At 49.4% G+C, this 21220-nt stretch overlaps 2 protein-coding genes across 6 annotated transcripts in view; both read right to left on the reverse strand.

The window, feature by feature from the left end:
* The window catches only part of PRRC2B (proline rich coiled-coil 2B), a 58739-nt gene extending 38756 nt beyond the window's left edge, over positions 1–19983 (reverse strand). For 4 of the 5 annotated variants that reach the window (XM_060154024.1, XM_060154022.1, XM_060154021.1 and 1 more), the window contains exons 1-9: positions 19843–19983; positions 18823–19000; positions 15952–16054; positions 13388–13460; positions 9373–9516; positions 7240–7481; positions 6655–6776; positions 6080–6222; positions 718–808 (exon numbers count right to left, since the gene is read on the reverse strand). In XM_060154024.1, coding sequence (XP_060010007.1) covers positions 718–808; positions 6080–6222; positions 6655–6776; positions 7240–7481; positions 9373–9516; positions 13388–13460; positions 15952–16054; positions 18823–19000; positions 19843–19957 — 1211 coding nt within the window. In that variant the 5' untranslated portion in view covers positions 19958–19983. Of the gene's footprint in view, positions 1–717; positions 809–6079; positions 6223–6654; positions 6777–7239; positions 7482–9372; positions 9517–13387; positions 13461–15951; positions 16055–18822; positions 19001–19842 lie in introns of those variants that run through there. The other variant, XM_060154023.1, reaches the window with a different exon arrangement.
* The window catches only part of PLPP7 (phospholipid phosphatase 7 (inactive)), a 94757-nt gene continuing 93416 nt past the window's right edge, over positions 19880–21220 (reverse strand). Inside the window, exon 3 of the mRNA XM_060154038.1 lies at positions 19880–20012. Within this exon, the coding sequence (XP_060010021.1) occupies positions 19970–20012 (43 nt within the window). The 3' untranslated portion in view covers positions 19880–19969. The remainder of the gene's footprint in view (positions 20013–21220) is intronic.

Raw genomic sequence — 21220 nt, forward strand, 5'->3', positions numbered from 1 at the left:
GCAATTTCACGCAAAAAGAAGCATTCTTGCCAGTACTGGGGCGGGGGGGAGCAAATTAAAGCAACCATAGGTGCTCTTTTAAAAGTACTAGCCAATACTACTGGTATCATGCTAAAAAACTAGAGGGACTAGATTACAATGAAGTATTTTCCAAAAGGTGTTGTGAGTAAAAATCAGTCCAATGGAATGATCCAAAAAAAAAAGAAGAGATTAAAGTGGTCAAATAAGTTCAGGAAATGTGGCATACCCGCCTCCCCCCAGATTCCCAGCACACGGCAGTATGCACACTCTAGGCTCTGGACAACCTTGGAACTATTTATTAGTAAACAGTTAAGTGGAAAGCAAAGTTTCCCAAATCTGCTTGGCCAGAGAAGCCTCCTGGGGCACTACACCCAAAGCAATCTATGAACAAGCAGTCTATAAGACACCCTTGGGAAAATACCGGCACAGTGGTTAAATCACTAGGACTCAGCCAGCCAGCCAGCCACGCCTGGGTGCAAATCCTGGCTCCATCCCTGAACAGCTGTCCTCAAAAGCTATGGCCCTCTCATCTGCAAATGGAAAGAGTATTTGCCCTTGTGAGGTTGCTGGGGTAACCAGGAAATGCACTTGGCATGGTGACAGGCACACGGCAGCACCACGAACACGGGTGCATTTACATCCCGCTAAGGTCACGCTCCTTGGGAACAGAGCGATCAGCGGCACAGGGACACTTACCGCTTTGGCCTGCCGTCCTTCACAACTTCCTCCTCCTCATCATCATCGCTGAACTTCAACTTCTCCGAGTAGTCCACTTCTTCATGGAGGCCTGCAACAGGAGCACGGCCAGGGAAAGTGAGACAAAATGCGAGTCTCAGCAGTGCTAAGGTCGCCACTGGGGAGCTTCCTCCAGTCAGGAACTGCACCAACCCAGCTGGGTAAGGCACACCACCCAGCTGCCACCACCAGAACAAACACTGCGGATAAAAATGAAAGACAGGGCTTCCCTGGTGGCGCGGTGGTCGGGAATCTGCCTGCCAAGGCAGGGGACATGGGTTCGAGCCCTGGTCCGGGAAGATCCCACAGGCCACGGAGCAACTAAGCCCGTGCGCCACAACTACTGAGCCTGTGCTCTAGAGCCCGCGAGCCACAACTACTGAAGCCTGCGCGCCTGGAGCCCGTGCTCCGCAACAAGAGAAGCCACTGCAGTGAGAAGCCCGTGCACCGCAACAAAGAGCAGCGCCCGCTCGATGCAACTAGAGAAAGCCCGTGCAGCAACGAAGACCCGATGCAGCCAAGAATAAGTAAATAAATAATTTATTAAAAAAAAAAAAAATGAAGGACAGTGCTGGCTCTGGTAACAGCAAAGTAGCCTGGTTAGACTAACACCCCCCGGTTAGACTTAAGACAACAGCTCTTAAATCTAGACAAAATACTCTGCAAGTGTATTAGGAGGTGAGGAGAGTGGGCAAAAGCAGGCAGAAGCCAGCCAGGAGGCCACCCTAGCAATACAGACACCTGAACAGTGAGATTCGTGGGTGGCCATTTTGCCCCAGGGCCCTCCCCTACCCAAGTGGCTCAGGTGGCAGAAAGTCACCATCAACTGATGAGTGGGTACACAAAATGCGGTAGAGCCATACAACGGAAGAGTATTTGGCCACTAAAAAAAGATTTTAAAAGAGTTCAGACACATGCTGCAACATGATGATCCTTGAAAACATTATGCTAAGTGACAGGGCCAGATGTGAAAAGCCAGGTATTCTACTGTGGGATTCCATGGATATGAAACATCCAGAACAAGCAAATCCACAGAGACAGAAGGGAGATGAGCGTTTGCCGAAGGGTGTGCGCGGAGGGCAGGTGGGAACTGGGAGTGACTCTGCTGATGGGTATATGGGCGTCTTCCGTGGGAGACAGAAATGCTCTGGAATCAGACAGGGAGGATGACTGCACAAACCTGTTAATATACGAAAAATATCTGAATTTTAGACTTTATAAGGGTAAATTTTACGTAATATGAAAATCTGTCAAGTGAATTATATCGTTAAAAAAAGGAGACGACGACAAAAAGCCCAATCCAATTAAAAGGCAAGTTAGATTTGACGATAAAGCAAGTGCAATTACATGCTGTTTCCCAGAGCATCACTTTATATACAAACACAAGTGGGTTAAAGGGAATGGATGGAAAATATACACCATGACAACAATAAATAATTTAAGACAGAGCAATGATACTAACATAGGACAAAACAGACTCCAAGACAAGAAGTGTTACGAGAGATAAAAAAGGATATTTGAAAACAATATAAAGGGACAATACGTCAGAATCATAAAAATGATAAATGTGCATAACAGCTTCAAAATAAATGAAGCAAAAACTGACAGAATTAAAGGGAGAAATAGATAAATCCACAATTATAGTTGAGAGTTTAACACCTCACTTTCAGTAACTGGTAGAACTAGACAAAAATGTAAGTATATAAGATCTGAACAACACTACCAACCACCTTGACTACACTGATATTTACAGAATGTGATATCCAACTTATAGAACACACATTCTCTTCAAATGCACTTGGAATATTCACCAAGATAGGCCATATATCTTGGTCATAAAACAAGTCTTAATAAGTTGGAAAGAACTGAAGTCATACAGAATATGGTCTCTTGACTACAATGGAATTAAATGAGAACTCTAGAAAGCTCCAATTAAAACGATTGGTGAACTAGAAAACAATCAAACAATGGAGAAAACTAAAGCCAAAAGCTGTCTCTTTGTAAAGATTAATTAAACTACTAAGCCTTTAGCAGAAGTGAACAAGAAAAAGAGAAAAAATACAAATTAGCTAATTATCAGGAATGAAAAAGGGTGATACCTGTATCACTACAGACCCTACAGACATCAGAAAAAAAAAAAAAAAAGGAATATTATCAACAACTTTACACCACTAAGTTCAACTCAAAAGAAAGGAACAAATCCCTTGAAAATCACAACTTATGAAATACTGACACAGAAACATCGGAAATCTGAGCAGCCCTATGACTAATCAAAGAAGTTAAATTTATTATCACAAATGTCTTTAGAAAGAAAATTCCAGGGCCAATCGGTTTCACTGGCGAATTTTATCAAGCATTTATGAAAAAAGTAATACCAATCTAACAGAAACTCTTTCAGAAAGCAGAGAAGGAACATTTTCCAACACATCTTATGAGCCCAGCAAAACCTGGTATCAAAACCCAAGGGCGATATTAAAAGAAAATTACAGACCAATATCTGCCATGAACACAGGCACCAAGAATCTTAAGAAAATATCAGCAAATTGAATCTAGACGTAGGTGGAATTTATTCTAGGGATGCAAGGTTGGTTAGCATTAAAAAATAAATCAGGGGGACTTCCCCGGTAGTCCAGTGGTTAAGAATCCACCTTCCAATACAGGGGACGCAGGTCTGATCCCTGGTTGGGGAACTGAGATCCCACATGCCACGGGGCAACTAAGTCCGTGCGCCACAACTACTGAGCCTGTGCTCTACAGCCCGTGAGCCACAACTACTGAGCCCGTGTGCCACAACTACTGAAGCCCACGAGCCTAGAGCCCATGCTCTGCAACAAGAGAAGCCACCACAATGAGAAGCCCGCCCACCACAATAAAGAGTAGCCCCCACTCGCCGCCACTAGAGAAAGCCTGCGCACAGCAATGAAGACCCAACGCAGCCATAAATAAATAAATGTATTAAAAAAAATCAGCAAACTAGAAATAGAAAGGAATCTCCACAATCTGATAAAGAACATCTCCAAGAACCTTACAACTATCATCATATTTAATGGTGAAACACTAAACACTTTCTCCCTAAGATCAGGAATACAGAACTTGAATACAACATTGTACTGGAAGTACTACACTGCAATAAGGCAAGAAAAAGAAAAGGCATTTAATCTGTCCCTATTTACAGGCAACATGATGGTTTATGCAGAAAATTCTAAGAAATCAACAAGAGCTAGTAAAACTAATGAATGCATTCAGCAAACTGTCTGGTACAAGGTCCACACACACAAATCAGCTCTATGTATGTCTATATAATAGCATCAAACACTAAAAAACAAAACTTTTCTTTTTTTGTTTAAAACCAGTACCATTTACGATAGCGTCAAGAAACATAAAATACTCAGGAATAAACATAACAAAGATGTTCAAGACCTCTATACTGAAAACTATAAAACACTGCTGAGAGAAATGAAAGCCCTAATAGAGAAAGTTTCACCAAGTTACTGGACAAGAGATTCAAAATTAAGATTTCATTTATCCAGAAATAAATTCAACACAATCTTAACCACAATGCCTGCAGGCTTTTAAAATACTGACCGGTTGATTCTAAATTTACATGAGAATGAAAAGAACTTAGAATAGTCAAATAATCTTAAACATGAACAAAGCTGGAGAACTTACACCACTGAATTTAGAACTTACTATAAAGCTACAGCGTGCTATTGGCATAAGGATGAATAAACAGATCAAAGGAACAAACAGGGTCCAGAAATAGACCCACATTTATACAATCAACTGATTGTTGGCAAAGGTGTCAAAGCAACTCAATAGGGAAAGAAAAGTCTTATCACAAACAGTGCAGAACAATTAGACAACCCAATTTATTAAAATGAACTCCGACCCCTATCCTACACCATATACAAATTAATACAACACGGATCACAGATCCAAAAATAAGTGTTAAAACTATAAAACATAAGGGAGTATCTTTGCCACCAAGGAGAGACAAAGATTTTTTTATAAAGGACACAAAAGTAAAAACCATAAAAAACACAAATTTGTAAGTTAAACTTCATCAAAACTGAAAACTTCTGCTCATCAAAACGCAGTGCTAAAAAATGAACAGACAAGGCAGGCAGTTGGAAAAAATATCTGTGAAATGTTAAGTCTCCAAGGACTTGTATCCGAACACACACACACACAGACACACAAAGACACCAGTAGGCAAATCGACATGAAAACGTGTTTATCATCATTAGTCATCAGCAAGATGAAAGTTAAAAGCACAACGAGATACCACTACACACCCACTAGAATGGCTAAAAATAAAAAGACTCACATCAAAGTGTTGTGAGGATGCAGAGCAACTAAATTCTCAAAATCGAGGCTGGGAACGGCATCACGAACCACCATGGAAAAAGGCTTGGGTGCTTCTTATAAAACTAATCACACACCTACCCTTTAATTCAACAATTCCACTCCTAGATATTTACCCAAGAGAAATGAACATATCATTCATAATGGAACTTTTGAATGGGTAAACAAATTATAGTATTTGAACAAATGATAGTATTTGATACTATACTGAGGTATACTGAAATATACCTCCGTAATTAAAAGCAACTATCGATATACATAACATGGATGAATCTCACAAACGTCACAGGAGAAGGAAAGCTGTGGGACTCCATTCGTTTGCAGTCTGCAGTTAAGATTCATCGTAAGACAGGGAGGCCTTGGGCGAGTCTTGGACACAGTCCGGGAGGGAGACTGGCTAGGGAGGGGCTGGGTGGTGAGGAAAGTGCTCTGTATCGTGACTCGGCTGTGCTACTCAAGCGTATACATCTGTCAAAACTGTAAAATTAAATGTGTGCCTTTCAATGCCGTTAAAGTTTACTTGAAAACAAACAATCCAAAAGAATTTTAAAAGAAAATAATCAGGTTGGGGGGTGGGGTTGGGTGAAGATAAGAATGCAGAATGTCGGCATTTGCTGAAATGCTGAAACTCGGTGACAGGGAGCTACCTGGGGTTCATTACACTTGTTTGTTTTAACTTTTCCATTATACAAAGTCTCTTTTCCCCCTCTAAGGTCAAGACCAAAGACAAAAGAAGACATGGCTCTGTCAGGAAGCAACTGCTCGGCTGAGTGCCAACCAATAAGGATCTCTTCAGGGCACCGAGGCTGCTCCCCGCCCCTTGTTTTCATTCCACCTTGCCGAGGAAAACAATGGGCTTGGTGTCAGAGGACTTCCAACCTTGGTAAGCAGAGACAGACCGCAGTCCTCCCCTCCTAAACCCTCAGCTGTGAGCCCACCAGCAAACACCCCCACCCACCTGCCCAGCCGTCGTCAGCATCGGTGTCCAGGTCGTCAAGGCCCCGCAGGTTCTCCGCATTGATGATGGTGGGCCTCGGCGCCCGTTCCACCAGCTGCCTCAGCGGACGGATCGGGCGAGTCATTCCCAGCCTGTTTTCTTTTCTGATGAGAGAGAGAAGGGTAAAGATGCTGGACTCGTGTCAAGTATACATACGGAAGCAAACCCAAATACTTTTCCAAAACTAAATCCTACACTGCAAAGGTTCATGTGTGCCCCTAATATTAAAACCATCTCCTTTTTGAAGAACACACAGTGAACAAATACATCCTCGAAAGAAGTTCTGCTTCATTCTGCAGTTTTATATGCTCAGGCTAATGTCTAGGGTAGCAGCAATAAACACATGCCAAATCTTCACCTGCCAGGAACCTGAAATCTCTTGTCCTGCCCCAGCCTTCTCACACTCCCTGGGTCTTGAGCTGGTTTCTCTGAGGTCTCCAGAAGACTAAGGACTTTCATATGTAAGCCCACTATCTTGTCCAGTATCACCAACCAGGCTAATTTCTACATACGTGACTATAATGCAATAACCTTACCCGTCTTGGTCATTCATCTGGAACTGTCTAAAAGGAACACGGGGTTCAAGACGGAGCTGGGGAAGGGGAAAAGATCCTCGTTCCACTGTACCCTGGTTCTCTGATGACTGTGGCGAACACATCTGAAACATAACATCAATGAACAGGGTTTTCTGGTAATGACCCAGATTCTAAGTTCCACTTGCATTAAAATTTGTTTTGGAAAATGGAAAATGGGAAAAAGAAACAGGAAAGTCTTGGGGTTTTCCAATTAATCCTATCAATCACCATCTCCCCCATTTCTTTCCTGCTGTCAGTATGCAAATCTGGGGACCTGTGCCTTGGGGAATATACCTGCCTCTCCTTCTTCTAAAGAGCTAAGGCTAAGATAACATCCACATCACCAGGGAAAGAAGCCAGAGGCCCTTAAGATTTGAAAAGAAGGAGAGAAAATGCAAAAGTAATGGAAGCCTCCAAAGTAGGGTATCAGGGCAAAGAAACTGGGAGGGAGAACCCAAGGTGGACATTCAACCACGTGAAGTAGGTTCTGCTGGACATGAACAATCGGACCTCATGGGGAAAAAAATGCACACTCCGAAGACTTACAAAAGCAGGAAGCATGTCATGGTATGTAGGTGGGTGGTATACATTCCCCATGAACTGTGAAGCCCCTTTTCGGACAGGCTGAGCCGGGCGGAGAGAGGGGTCCTTAGAATCGCTGGTACATGACGAGGAGGGGGCTCCGTCTCCCGCACTCGAGTTCCTGCTGCCCAGCTCAGTTGGGGAGGCGCTCAGAGACGTGGCAGAAATTATGTTTCGCCCACCGCCCTCCCTCCAGCTTGTCACATCTGGAAATTGAAAGGGGGCAAAAGGGGAGAGGAAAGAGGAGGGGGAGGAGGGATTGTATGAGGTTCTGAAGGTCAAGGGACTCCCCTCACTCACCAAAAAATTTAAAAAAAATAAAAAAAACAAAAGTGAAGAATCGAGTCGACTGGTCAAGTCTGTCAGGGAAGGTGGGGGGCAGACACCTGGCCAATGAATATGAACTTGCTGAGGGAGTCTGACTGTCAGAGAAACACAAAATAAGGTCCACTCAGAGAGAAGGCAAGTGTCAACGAGACGTGGTCTTCATCGACTCTCAGAAACTACACAACCTCAGACCTGACACTCCAAAGAAACCAAGACGGCCCCAGTGAAAGCAGCCTTGGGTCATTTCTTCCACAATCATGCTGACCCCAACAAGACCAGCACTGTGCTCAGCACTGGACTGGACTTTACAACCAGAGAGAGTTCCGGACACGTGTTCTAGCTCCATTCAGCAGTGGCACCTCTAGTCAGAGACTCCCCAGCTGTGAGGTAAAGCAGAGCTGCTCTCCCCTCTCCGAGAGGGGGCTGGAAGGGTCTGGGGCCCTACCCACCGGGCCTCACCCCACCTGCTCTGGCAGCGGCCTGTGGGGCCCTCCCACAGGTCACAGATTGAAACCTGCCAACCCTCTGTGACCATTTTTTTAAGACGAGGCTTTCCACTGCAAATGTAGCAAAGCCTGGTGGAATTCAGAGGCCAACGAGGAATCAGATGAGCCAAAAAGACTCCTCTTTCCAGTCAACTTGTAGTTAGGAGTTGAAACAGGTCCCTGAGTACCTGACCCCTAAGAAAATGGAACCCAGGACCGGAGCCACAAGGTCACAGACTGCTCCCAGCTCTTCAGGTGCCTCGTGCGTGATCTTGGCCAAGCCCTGGTCACCCCTCAGGCCATCTGCTTCTTCATCTTCTCAAACGAGGAGATGGGAGTGATCCCAGAAGCTGCTTCTACTTCTAAACGGTTATAATCCTATAGCAGCTCATCTTAATTAATCCCAGCAAGTTAGAGTTCCTGGCCTAAGGAATTTGATTATGTATTTGGAGCAGCCAAAATACCCCAGCATAGGCCGCTGAAAAGGCCGTATGTTTTATGAGAGCTGCACGGTGATTGTTTCATTTATAGGATATCTGTTCTCACTTTGGGATACCTTGGGGATTAATCAAAACAAGCAGATAAAAGTCTCTCATATTTCAAAACCTGATCAACTCCCCCCCAAGGGCTACTTCAGAATCCGTGATTAGAACAGATGGAAAATCCCATTCCTAAACAACACCTTGAATACTAACCACCCAAGACCACGAAGAAAAAAACAGTACCAGTGAGAATTGCTACACAATCCTGCTGACCCCTTGGCCAGACCCCAGATGAGGGGTCGTGGAGGCTAGGGCTGGGCCGGCTACTCAACCAGGGGAACGTGTTAAAAAAAAAAAAACAGATTCTAATTTGGCTGGGGATGGGCGAGGGTTGGAAATCAAGACTTTTTAACAAACGCCCCAAGTGATTCTCACAGGATTCAGCCAAGTTTGGGAGCCGCTGGTTAGAAAACAAGCTCCTGAGTCGGGAATCAAGTTAACTGACCCTTGGTCTGTCTGTCCTCGCCGTGACCACCCAGGCACAGCAGAACTAACATCTGATGCCTGCTGGGAAGGCGGACAGGCCTGGCCTGACCCAAAGGACAAGAAAGGAGGAGCGACCTCCAGCCCAGCCCAGGGAATAAGTCCAGCAGACGCATGGATCAGGTGCAGGATCAACAGGCGTGCTTTCCAGGCAGGGAGCCTGGCTCCTCGAGAAACGGCATGCTTCTACGAGGGCAGAAAGACAAGGGGAAATTCTGCTGTTCCCGTGGGTGCCCAGACAGGGGCTGCAGTTCACTTACTCTGAGGGCGGAGGCTTGGTCCTGGCCCATACGACAGATCTAAGACGCCCTTTTCTTTGCCAGCCTTGTCCTGCCCTCCAGCTGCTTTCAGCGTCGGAAATTCCTCGGGAGAGAAGGATAATAGTCGGCTTGAGGCCCTTAAACCTGTCAAGAGAATTGGGAAGACGTGTGGAGCAAGTGAGATGGGCATCAACAGCTCTCTGCTTTAACAACGGCACACGCTGGCAGCCACGCTGCCCTGAAGGGAGCTCCTTCCTGGGGCGCTGTCTGCGCTGGCCTTCTGTGCCCGCAGAGTGGCACTAGGGTTCCCTGACAAAGGGAGGCTGCCCGCAGACCGCACCAGGTCCCTTGCCAGCCACCCTGCAGGAGCTGGTCACAAAGGGCAGGGGGTAAGGTATGGCAGCGGTTCCAGCCCAGATCCTTCCTCCCACTCCTGGAAGAAGGCAGTAAGGTCCTTCCAGTGGCCCTGGGGGGCGGATAAGCACGGTCTTTGGTGAAATCGGCCCAGTGAAGCCAACTGCTTTTGGGTGGAGGTAATGCCCTGGCCCCCAACGCCTCCACCCTAGATTTACACCCTCACCCTAGATTTATGCCTCTTCGTCTGTCCACTCCAGTTGACTATTTTCTACAGAGATCCTCAAGCCCTACAAGACCAAACATTTCACTCTTGCGATCTGGGAACAACTTCTTTGTTCTTTCATTCGTTCCCCTACACTATGAACTCTGCAGAGAAGAAGCCTTTTCTTAACTTTGTTCCAATCACTCACAGCACTTAGCACCGGGAACCTGCAATCGTCTTTTCAATGAATAGATAATAATAAACGATGCATTTTAGGGTCTAGAGTGGGATTTGGTCCCTCTCCTGGAATACACAGCGCATGTCCAGCACCACACAAACTTAATAACAGCAACATCACACAGTAAAATGTCCAACTGTGACATGCTTTGATCCCTAGACAATACAGCCAAATCTGTCCCTAGGTATTACTGATCTGAGGACCTGCTAACTCAGGCAGACTTTGCCGGAAAGATGCAGCAGGGATTAGTGCAGATGCACAAGGCGGTGATTCATCCACCATCCCACTTAGTAAAAAGGTCCAGGGTCAAATGAACATGCCGGGGGGATAACTGGACACATTATTAACCAATGATTAACCTGAGAGATAATCGCCAAGTGTCGCAAAGGAGCACTACTGCTCACATAGTTGCTTCATTATGTTAAAAGGTCATTGGCAAGAATGAAATACGAAAGTCTTGCTTTTAAAATATGGTAGAGGGACTTCCCTGGCGGTTCAGTGGTTAAGACCCCGCGCTTCCACTGTAGGGGGAGCGGGTTCCATCCCTGGTCGGGGAACTAAGATCCTGCATGCCGTGCAGCGCAGCCAAAAGAAAAGAAAAAAAGGAGATAATTTGAAGTTAAAAAACAACAGCAACAACAACAGCAAATGCCTAGTACTTTTTTTCTGCCTCAACAGTCATGAAGGTATTATTCTAATCATGAATTAAACTTACCCTCCACAGATAAAAAAGATAAAGTGAAGAACTCAAAATCTCAAACCAAAGTAGTAGTATTCCTAAGGTTTGAACACCCTGTAATGTTCACCCACCAATCCCTCCTACCATCTGTTCTCTGCCATGAGAAACTGAGGCAGTGAAATCAGGGGCTTCTCTGAGGCCCCAGATGGAGCCGCCGGTGGTGCTCTGGCAGCAGAGCCCACGAGCCATGTGCCTCTGGCCTCTGCCTGAACCACACAAGCAGGCCCCCTGGGCCTGATCCAAGTGAAACAGACCAAACGACCACCTTCTACATGGAGAGAGTCTGTCAACTCAGGAAGAACCCTTCTGAGTTCCAAAGAGTCATGAAAATGTTTGTGGGCCACACCCCCAAATCCCACAGCCCTGGTGGCATCGCGGGCTTGTGACCCCGGCATAGGAGGGGAACCAGAAGCCGGGTTCCCGCCCCGGCCCCACCTGGTCGGCACGTGTCTGTTCTCTCCTCTTGGGCTACTGGGCTCTGCCGTCTCCCAGACGAGCTATCACATGTTTACAGAGTATTTTACTGTGTTTTAGGATTATTTTCTAAATCAAGTTTTCTTTTGATAGGTAATACAATCAAAAGGTTCAAAGGTAAAAAGCCTTAAAAGAGCATAAACAGAAGCCTACCTCCTACCCTCGTGCCCCATCTGCCTACTTCAAACACCCTCACAAAACAGGTAGTCTTCTGTCTCGTTCCTTCTCTCCCTTCCTCTTATGTTTCCTTCCAGAGATTTTTTTTTAATGCGCATACAACATTTTTAGAAGCGTACTTTCCCTCTCCCCAGTTGTTTGCACAAATGGTAATATACTCTGCGTACTATTCCACACTTTTTTTCACTTAAGAATATGTCCTGGAGATCTTGCCAGATCGGTAGAAAACTGCTTTTTTTCCTTACAGCCAAGTAGTATTTCATTAAAGTACCATCCTTTGACGCACATTTCAAGGGACTGTGTCCAATCTTTTGCTATTACAACGTTGCAATGAATAATCTCGTGCATGTCATTTCACACAGCTGTAAGTATCATCTACAGGGTGATTTCCTCCAAGTGGAACCTCCAGGTCAAAGGGTATTCGTGCTGGTGTGTGACGGGCAGTGCCAATTTACACTAGTTTTTTTTAATCTCTGTAAGTTCTTGTTAGATTAAAATAAATATTCCATTTACTTAAGGAAATTGCAACCTTATGGAAATGAAGGCTATAGAAAGCAAAGAACCACTGTTAACAGTCCAGTGAATCATCTCCGTCATGCCTCTGTGAAGACCTTGCTTCCCGTCTGCAGTGCCTTGTTGCATCCCCGCCCCACCTGGCCCCGCTCACCCTCCAGGCTGGGGCAGCCAGCTGAGCTCCCCCTGCCCTTTCTCCTCTAGGCGAGCTGCAGCTCCAAAGCCCCCGGCACACCTTCGGGCTGAGGAAGGGGTGGGCCTTCAACCGCACAGCGACCGGAGGCTAGAGGGGCCCGTCCTTGGGGCATCGGAGTGGCAGGGGTGTGTAGGGAAGGTGGCACACGGAGCTGGTTTTCTACTCTAAGCCATAAAACGTAAAGTCTGGCCAGGCCTTGGCCAGCAGGGATACGCAGAAGACAGAGGGCAGTGCCGGGACAGGAGCCAAGGGTAAAAAAGGCAGCCCGTGCTGGTTTACAGAAAAAAAAGCAACTGCGGTGTAGCCACTCACACCACCGTCCCTCTCCATCCAGCTTGGGGCGCCGCCCAGCGTGCTCTGCACAGTGTGCTAGAAATACGCACGCCTACACTGGGAAACCAGGAGAGTTCATGTAGAAGAATCTGGGTTTTTGGCTCCTCTCAAGAACACCCGTGGACCCTGGGCCCACATTCTCAAAGGGCTCTAGATGCTGGAGGGGAGCCAGATTTCCCTCTGCCCCAGCGCCCCTCAGCCATGCCACTCGGGGGCCGCTCTGCTCTGGGCCTGCCTTGGAGCCATTTCAGTCTGTTGCTCGGCATTCACTTAAAACTCGGGATGCTTTCCCCTTCCACTCACCCCACATCGGCTGTGCAGAACCACTGCAGCCGTCTGAGTCCCTGTGTCAGGGGGGACACCAATGGTAACAAATACCACGCAACCTCCGCATGCTCTGGTGTCACTGCCCAAAAGCAAGCAGTTCCCGAGGCTGCTGATGTGCAAACCCAGGTACAAAACCAGCGCCCCGCAGGCAACACCTCCTCCCTGGGGACTGGGGACTCGCTCCAATGGCGGCTCAGCCGACGAGGGAGCCCAGGGCCAGCGCCCGGTCTCTCCGCACACCTTGGGAGGGCTGTCCTTAGCAATAATGTTCAGTGAAACCAAAGAGCTGACGTGCTCTGCAGAATCAGCACTTCCACCGCCGGGGCAAAGGCAGTAACTCGCTCTGGGAGGAGAGTCCACAAAGCTGCAAGCCGAAGACTGCCTGGACAGAACTGGAGCAGCCCAGAAAAGGCACACCTCCCTCCCACCCGCCCACCGCCACGCCACACACACACTTACCACCTTCGTGTCCTGCTGGCTTTCCATTCAGCTGTGCCCATGACTTTGGTCCACCTGGCGCTGAATTTGTATTCTGAAAGAAGGAAGACAATGAGAACAGGGTCTGCGGTCCACTCCCTGAGCGAGTCAGAACAAGGTGCCCTCGGATCCTCACCTGAGGTCCAGACCCTACACTGATGTACCCACCACCACCAGCGGGGTAAGGTCCAACCACGCGGGCTTTCCACGCAGCCTCCCACTCGGGCAACAGTCCAGGGTCAGGACCCACAGCCACATGACAGACGAGGGGCAGGCCGGAGGGCGAGCGGCCAGCTCAGGGTCCCACGGCAGAGCCAGCGGTGCGCTCGGAACATGCTGCCAGGCTGCCCCTCATGCCCACACAGAGCTACTCTGTCTTGCTCCAGGGACAAGACCAAACCCCAATTCTAGTGTGTCTGAAAAACTGGGTGGCGCCGCTAACAGAACACGCGCGCGAGAAGGCTCACGTGCCTGACGAGTCGCTGGCCAGGCGGCAGCACCACTTTCCACAATTACTGCCGTGCCACAAGGCACCACTCCCCAGGTGCGCGGCCTTCCGCCTCCACTCATCTGGGCTTGCCCGGCTCGGCTCACCTCTGCTGAAAGCTCACCGCACGCCAGGCACGGTGCTAGGCACACCTGGGTCACTTGGGTTAGACACTCAGCTGGTGAGGCGGGACCAGGACTTGTCCCCACCCTGCCCACGCCCAAAGCCCCTTCAGGTCCCCAACCACTGAACTCAGCTGTCTTCCCAACAACATGCTACTTAACAACCGAAGGTAAAGATACACAAATCCAAGCTGATGCAGCATGACGTTCCATCACTTACTGGACTAGATCCTGGATAAACAGTTACCCCTTCCCATCCTCCCCCTGCCTCTGCCGCCACACACACTCAAGGCAGACAGCTGTCTCTCTTGCCTTCGATGCAGAGCTGAGTAGGTGCAATAACGCATGTATTTATCACAGACTTGCCCTGAGTGCTTGACCTGAGAGGCCTGGAACGCCCAGGGTCCCCCGTGCAGACCACACAAGGGAAATGCCAGCACCGTGACAGGGGCAGGGCAGCCCCTGCTGGGAAGGGCGAGGCTCCAGACCAGCGGGAAGCAGGGGGCCCCAGGGCACTGCCATCCCACAGCCTCCGGCTCGGGGTCTGCAGCCAAGCCTGAAGCCACAGGGATGGCCCCCACCCTCACCCCCGGAAGAGAAGGCCTAGGGGCCACGAAGGCGTTAACAACACTGTGGCAAATCTCACCCCAAAGCTGGGAACCACCGGGGGCCTCCTCCCAACACCGTCCCCGCACGAGAGGAGAGCTGGTAAGCGCCAGGCGGAGGGCCCACGCGCCAGCTGCAGGGCAGGGCCCGACCCGACCGCAGCCCCCGCGGCGCCCGTGCTCCACGGGCGCCCAAGCCGCACGCAGGCCCGGCCCAGGCCTGTTTGTCTCTAACAAGCTTGCAAGGTGAGTCTGACGTAGAGCCAGGGCTGTAGAAGCAACCAGGGCTCCAGAAACAACCAGGGCTCCTTAATCGCACTCAGCTTCAAATTCTGGGAAACAGATACGAACTCCACACTACATGCTCTGACTGATCAGCAGGTCCCAGTGGATTCAGGCCAATGAACATGCAGTCTCGCATGAATGTGGATTTCTTCTTGCTTCTCCTTTAATTTCAAAGCACAGTTCAGTGTTGGGCAGGGAGGGTGTCCCTCTGGTAAAGCCATAAGCTTTCCCCGCAGATGGGGACGGCACCTCGGTCCTTCTACTGCCCAGGCAGCAATGCAAACTGAGTCATTCTTTCAAGGGAGCCAGTGAACGCCAGGTATCTGTCTAGATTTTTTCTGGTCTTCTAAAAGATTCAGACACCTTGCCTAGATTTCTAGCTACCAGATACCGGCCTCTGTACCCACAGACAGACACCAGTGGGCCAAGTAGGATATGAGCTCTTGATTAAATCATGACTCTGTTTAGAGGCGTATGAAGTGCAGCAACAAATAAAGGATCACAGCTTGGTATTTCCCACAGCATGCTCTGAGAGACACTAGTCTCTAGAGACGTTCGACGAAAAGAGGTTTCCAAGGATAAATACATTTCGGGACCGCTGTCCATGATGTCCTTTTCTCGGAGACTCACAGGACACATTAGCATACTGAAGACACCGAGAGAAAGTATGACATTAAGAAAACCAAGCAAAGGAGCTGGCTTCATTTTGTTTTCCAAACTCACCAGACCACTGAACCTTCTGTAGCCTAACACCTGCTGTCTCCTTTTGACACTTGCTTCCGGGGAGACACTGCGGGGGGCCCGATCTAGCCTGTAGCTGCCAGAGTGACTCACCTCAAGCTAAGGCAACTGGAATCAAATTAGGCGTCTATATTCTATTCTGCATCTGGGGTCTTTCCCAAGAGTCACTCATCAGGTTTGCCTCTGGAATGAGCACGTCACGCAGAGCCACGCTTCTCAGCGACAGCTCCCATCGGTCCCCAGCGCCAGGGAGCTCAGAGGCGCCGACGCCTAGGCAAGCATCGGGACCGGGTCCCCAGCACCTACCTCCTGACTGATCGACTGTGTCGGTTTCTGCAAATTGGAGACAGATTTCTGCAAACCCGGCTGCGGCAGCAACTCCGGCGGCTGAGAGGCCGTCGCACTGGAACTAGACAAAGGCAGGACACACACAGGAATTAGACAGGCACCGGCCAAGCCCACAAGGTCCCTCCACATTCCCGAGAGACACGGCTGCTCGCTGGCTGGGAGCAAGACCTCCTCTGGCCAATAAAGATACCTTCCCCGGCGGACTCCTAGGCTGGCCAAGGCAACGAGAAACTGGACCACCTGTGAGGTCTGCTCACCGACGCCTGATAGGACAGGCCAGCCCTCTGCCTTTCCACAGAGCCTTTTGTCTGCGAAGACTGAAAGCTCACGGCCAACAACGAAGTGATGGAGGACATGTCACGAGGGAGACTGCGTCGGGGCAGGGAATGGGCTCTGAGCTCCCGCCCCTCGCTCCTGACCAAGAGCTCACAGCTCCTCAGGGGCTGATCTCTTTGAAGCATGAGCAGATTTTTTTTTTTTAAACCTTCTCTTGGCTTATAAAAGAAATATATGCTCATGATAAAAATAAATAAATACATGTAACACAGAATTTGTCACGATCTCATCCTCCGGAGAGAAACTCAAGCAGATTTTTCTACGTATATTAGCATAGCATTTTGTAACACAAGTAGGGTAACACCATACACACAGTCCAGCAACTCGTGTTTTACTCAATGCCCTTGACATCTTTTCGTGACAACACACATGGATCTACTGCTTTCTTTTAATGACACAGTACAGGTGGATGGGCCACAATGTGCCAACCTCCAATTTTTCTTCTATTACAGATAAAACTGCAATGAGCATTTTTGTGTACACATCTTGGCACACTTGTGTGTACGCAATTCAGTAGTCTAAGTTCTTAGAAGTGGGACAGCTGGATCAAAAGACGTTTTAAAGTTTAAAAGATACCGTGGAGCTACCCTCCAGCAAAGGTGCGTCTGTCGATCTATACCCCACAAGTCATATTCTGAGAGCAATAAGAAAGGGTTCTGAAGGAAGATTTCTGCCAACTTGCAGCCTTCCAGTCACTCGTTCTGTTCAACCTTCCATGCGACGAGCTTCAAGGAGGACAGCAATCCCCTGGCCAGAATCCACCCAATGCCGGTGGCTCAGCTGAAGGCAAATTCTACACACATCCAAGGCTTACTCAACCGAGTAACTCACCACCTGTGATTATTACACAATGAAGGCCACTGACCCTCCTCTCTCACATCACCTTCTACCTGAAATAGATGCTTCCAGGTGGTGTCACTTCTGTGGTCTCCAAACACTGAGTCCCAGCAGGTGTGGCCCCCCTACTCGGCCACCTCCCTGACAGCCTCGTGAGGATGTGGCCCAGGGGAGGCAGAGAAGCAGCGCCGGGGTCTGCTGCCCCCGCCAACACTCACTCTTCACCTCTGGCTGGCAAACATGCTTCAGCACACTGGCCTCGTTGAAGATGCCTGACGCTTTCGATGCTACTGGTCCATAAGACTGGATAAAAGGAGGGAGCAAGGCTTTGTCCTCTCTCTCTAGAACTTTCAGTAGCAGAGGCATTTCAACGCTTACACTGAGCTGTTTGCAGCGTCTACACTTGAACAGAATGAGGACATCCGCCACGTATCACCTCTGTGCCAGGCCCTGTGCTAAACACGTGACTTGGGCAAATCTCATCCATTTCCTGTAGCCACCCCCGGAACCAGGTGTTATTTGTACTTCACAGGAGGACAATGATGCTCAGAAGTCAAATAAACCAGGTCCCATAAATGGCCTGGCTGGAAATCACACACATCTGTCCAGTTCTAAAAGTCACACTATACCGTCAATCAGGATGATCCCTAAGCCAACGGTTAGGAACTGTCTTAAAATTTCAGTTATTACGGATCATCTGAGCGAATTATTGGCTCACTCTCTACATATTGTCTGAAGTAACTACAGAAGTTTTACAGAAGCTACTGGCCACTTCCAATTAGAGAAAAGGACCCTGGCTGGCAGGCTGTGCTCTGGGCCACTTTTACTTTCTGGGTCCTGAGTATCAATCAGCAGCCAGACCACAGGGGAAACACAGGGCAGGAGAGGGTATGAGGCTGGACTGCCCTGTTTTCACGGCCAAGCCCAGCAGCAGGGCTCTGCCTGCCAGCCTCAGAGAGGCCCCGTCCTTCCCCAAACCCCTCCCAGCGCAAACCCCAATCCTCTTTCCTGGACACCCTACCGCTGGCGGGAACGCAGCCGGGCCACGGGCCACGGAAGGAGGAACGAAGGCTCAGGCGGCACACTCGTGCTTTCAGCGCCACCACACAACCTGCCTCTAATGATGATCTCTGTGCCAGATCCCGGGCCTCCTAAGGCTCCCGTAAGTGCGGTGCCGGCAGAGGGTGGGCCTGCAGGGGGCTGCGCGCTGCCCCGGGTGCCTGGACTGGGGCGGCTGTCCTCGTAACTGAGTCCTACAGAGCATGTGCAGACACCTGTGTGGGGCGCTGCTGCCCCAACAGCTGGGACGGCTCCACCTTCTCTACCTGGGGCCCAGCACCCAGGGACCCCAACCAGGTGAAGCACTCAGCTCTCCCCACAGTGGCTCCTCTGGGAGAGGTGAGCCCTTCTTAACAAGGCACAGGGGACACGGGTCACCAGGGAAAGGCAGCTCACAGAAACACTGTTGCATCGGCTCCCAGAGCCAGGAAAAATGAAGGCAGGGAGCAAGAAACTGCTAAGTAGCAGGAGTCGGGGTGAAAGAAGCTTCCTCTGGAACCTGCCCAGTTCTCCAGAGCTGCCCCCTGCAGGAGGAGAGGGAGCCGGCCACGGACGCAGCTCCAGCTCCCGGCCCTCCGCCCGCCCCTCTGCTCTCACCTCTTTGGGTCTTGCTGATCCTGCTTGTTTGCCCATCCCGTCCCGTCCTTGGGTACTATAACGATGTTGGGGTCGTTTCCTTTGTTTTCAGACTTCAAGCTTGGCAGGTTTGCAGGCGGTGGCATACGCCGGGCTGTGGCAACTTTCCCGAGACTCTGTAAGCCATGTCTAGGAATAACTGTGTGGAGGGAGAGGTGGAAAGAGATGTTGCACAGAAAGTCATGGAAGGAAAGATGCCGGGTTCATTCAGCTGCTCTTCCAAACTCTAGAGGATAATGACAGAGGCAACCAAACAACAAACAAGGGACAGACCCGCCACGCAAACACACAAAAAGTGCTTGGTGGTCACTTGTAGTCAGTCCTTTTACAAGCCCTTCACCGAGGACTTCAGAGACACAGGAGCTGCTGAAGTCTGTGCGGAGGCTTCCAGTTTGCTCGTGGGCAGAAGGCTCAGGGCGTTTAGGACATGGGGGAGGGGCCAGGCCTAGAAACCTCCATCCCACAGAATGACTAGCCCTGTGCAGGGGGGAGACTGCTCTGGCCTCGTTACAGTAGGACTGAAGGGACAGCCTCGCCTAGACCCAAGCCAAGCCTGAGCAGGGCCCCCGGCATTCATAAAATTCTCAAGGGGTGTGGACAGAATCAACAGGAACTTTCCCCGCCAAGCTCCGGAATATTAGAACCATGAAACCTAAAGGGGTATAACTCTAATGCAAATTAAATCCCATTCTGCCCATCGGGCTCAAAATATCCATGGCTTCAATAAGATAAGACAGAGGAGGAAATAATCCTAGTACAGCAGAGTCAGGATATTCCAGGCTCTGAAATCATACATCAATTAGGAGCAGAGGGTGACGTGTTTCCCCTGAACTACAGGATGACCTCCACGTGCCCAGCAGACTGGTCTGCATGGACCATTCCTGTCTGACCAGACAGGGGACTCTAGGTTTTCCTGATCCTTGACCTGGAGCTTCTCGCTTAAGGGAAAGCATAAGGAACTGGCCTCCAACCCCCTCTTACCTGAGGATCTGATCGAGTCTACTGATTTTCCTTTATACTTATCAAACAGGCTGAGAGTCGAATACTTGCTTTTCCCATCCTTGCCCTTGGTTATTTGCCCCAAACGATCGGACATTGCGATGAAATGTCATCTAGTAAGGAAATTTTTCTCGGCACCGCTCCCGATCTGCCTTTGAAGTGGGGGGAAAAAAAAACAAAAAGAGTGTTAATCCACCAGAACCTCTGATCCAGTGGACGGAATCGTTCAGGGCTCACGGATCTCCTTAAAGATCTGAAGAACGCTTTGGACGGACTCTGTCCCTAGAAAGTTGCCCTTAGCGCGCACGGGCAGCCTTGCTCACATTTAAAGAGCAACGCTAAGAACCCTCCCTGCCTGAAAAGCAGCTGACTCTTATCACTCACCAACCACACTGAGATGTAAACTTCTGCACACCGAGTCCGCTCCCTGAGTCAAGGACAGCTCCGCAAGGTGGAAAAACAAATGCTCGCCCCTTGTAGCACATCCGCGTCACATCGAAAATAAGGTCGTCCTTATGGAAGGCTACTGTCCATTTCAAGGATGAGCAAACCCAAAGCAAAGGGAAGCACACAGTCAGGAAATCACCCAGGAACAGCCGGGTGCAGGTACCTTTCACACTAAAGGACCAGCACTCCGAGATGCAGACGGGGCAAACAGAGAGCAGGCCTCCCGGTGCAGAGCCCCCGCGGCTTCACCATCCACTCCTGCCTTCCACTCAGAGAACGTCTTGAAAAACCGACCAAGGAAGAAGCTTTTCCCCTCTGCCACCTTCTAACTTTCTACAGGCTCCTCTAGGAGCACTTTCCTCATTCACTTCCTCGCTCATCCATTTCAATACTCAGTAAGGCCACGTGCCAGCTCCAGTGCCTTTTATTCCACCCTCACCCTTGGCCTCACTGGCTCTAAACTTGACCATGGAAAACTAAAACTTGTACAAGTGACCATTACCTCCCATTAGAATTAGTGCATGGAAAAGAAAGCTAAAGCACCAGTTTGGGCATGTCGGTAAAATGACAGGACGGAGGTAACTGTGAAAACATCCATGACTCATAACAGGCACTTGGTGCAGCTGCAGCACGAAGGTCTGTCATTTGATCCTATTCTGAAGCCACGCCGGCCAGAAGAGCACATCCAGTGAGCTGGGAACATCCATCCTTTCATTCATTTCACATGAAACCTGATACTCAAGACCCGCTGGTCACTGTCTCAGGTACAGGAACAGATAAGCACGCAATGTGTATCCGGAAACACTCAGGCACCTCAATGGATGCCTAGGGGTGAGCGTCCTGAGCTGCACAGGATGTGCAGGGGTCACCTACCAGGTGCAGCAAGAGCCAGCCAAGGGAGAGGCTCACGTGC

This window comes from Lagenorhynchus albirostris, chromosome 7 (genome assembly GCF_949774975.1).
Source record: "Lagenorhynchus albirostris chromosome 7, mLagAlb1.1, whole genome shotgun sequence".
NCBI classification, from domain to species: Eukaryota; Metazoa; Chordata; class Mammalia; order Artiodactyla; family Delphinidae; genus Lagenorhynchus; species Lagenorhynchus albirostris.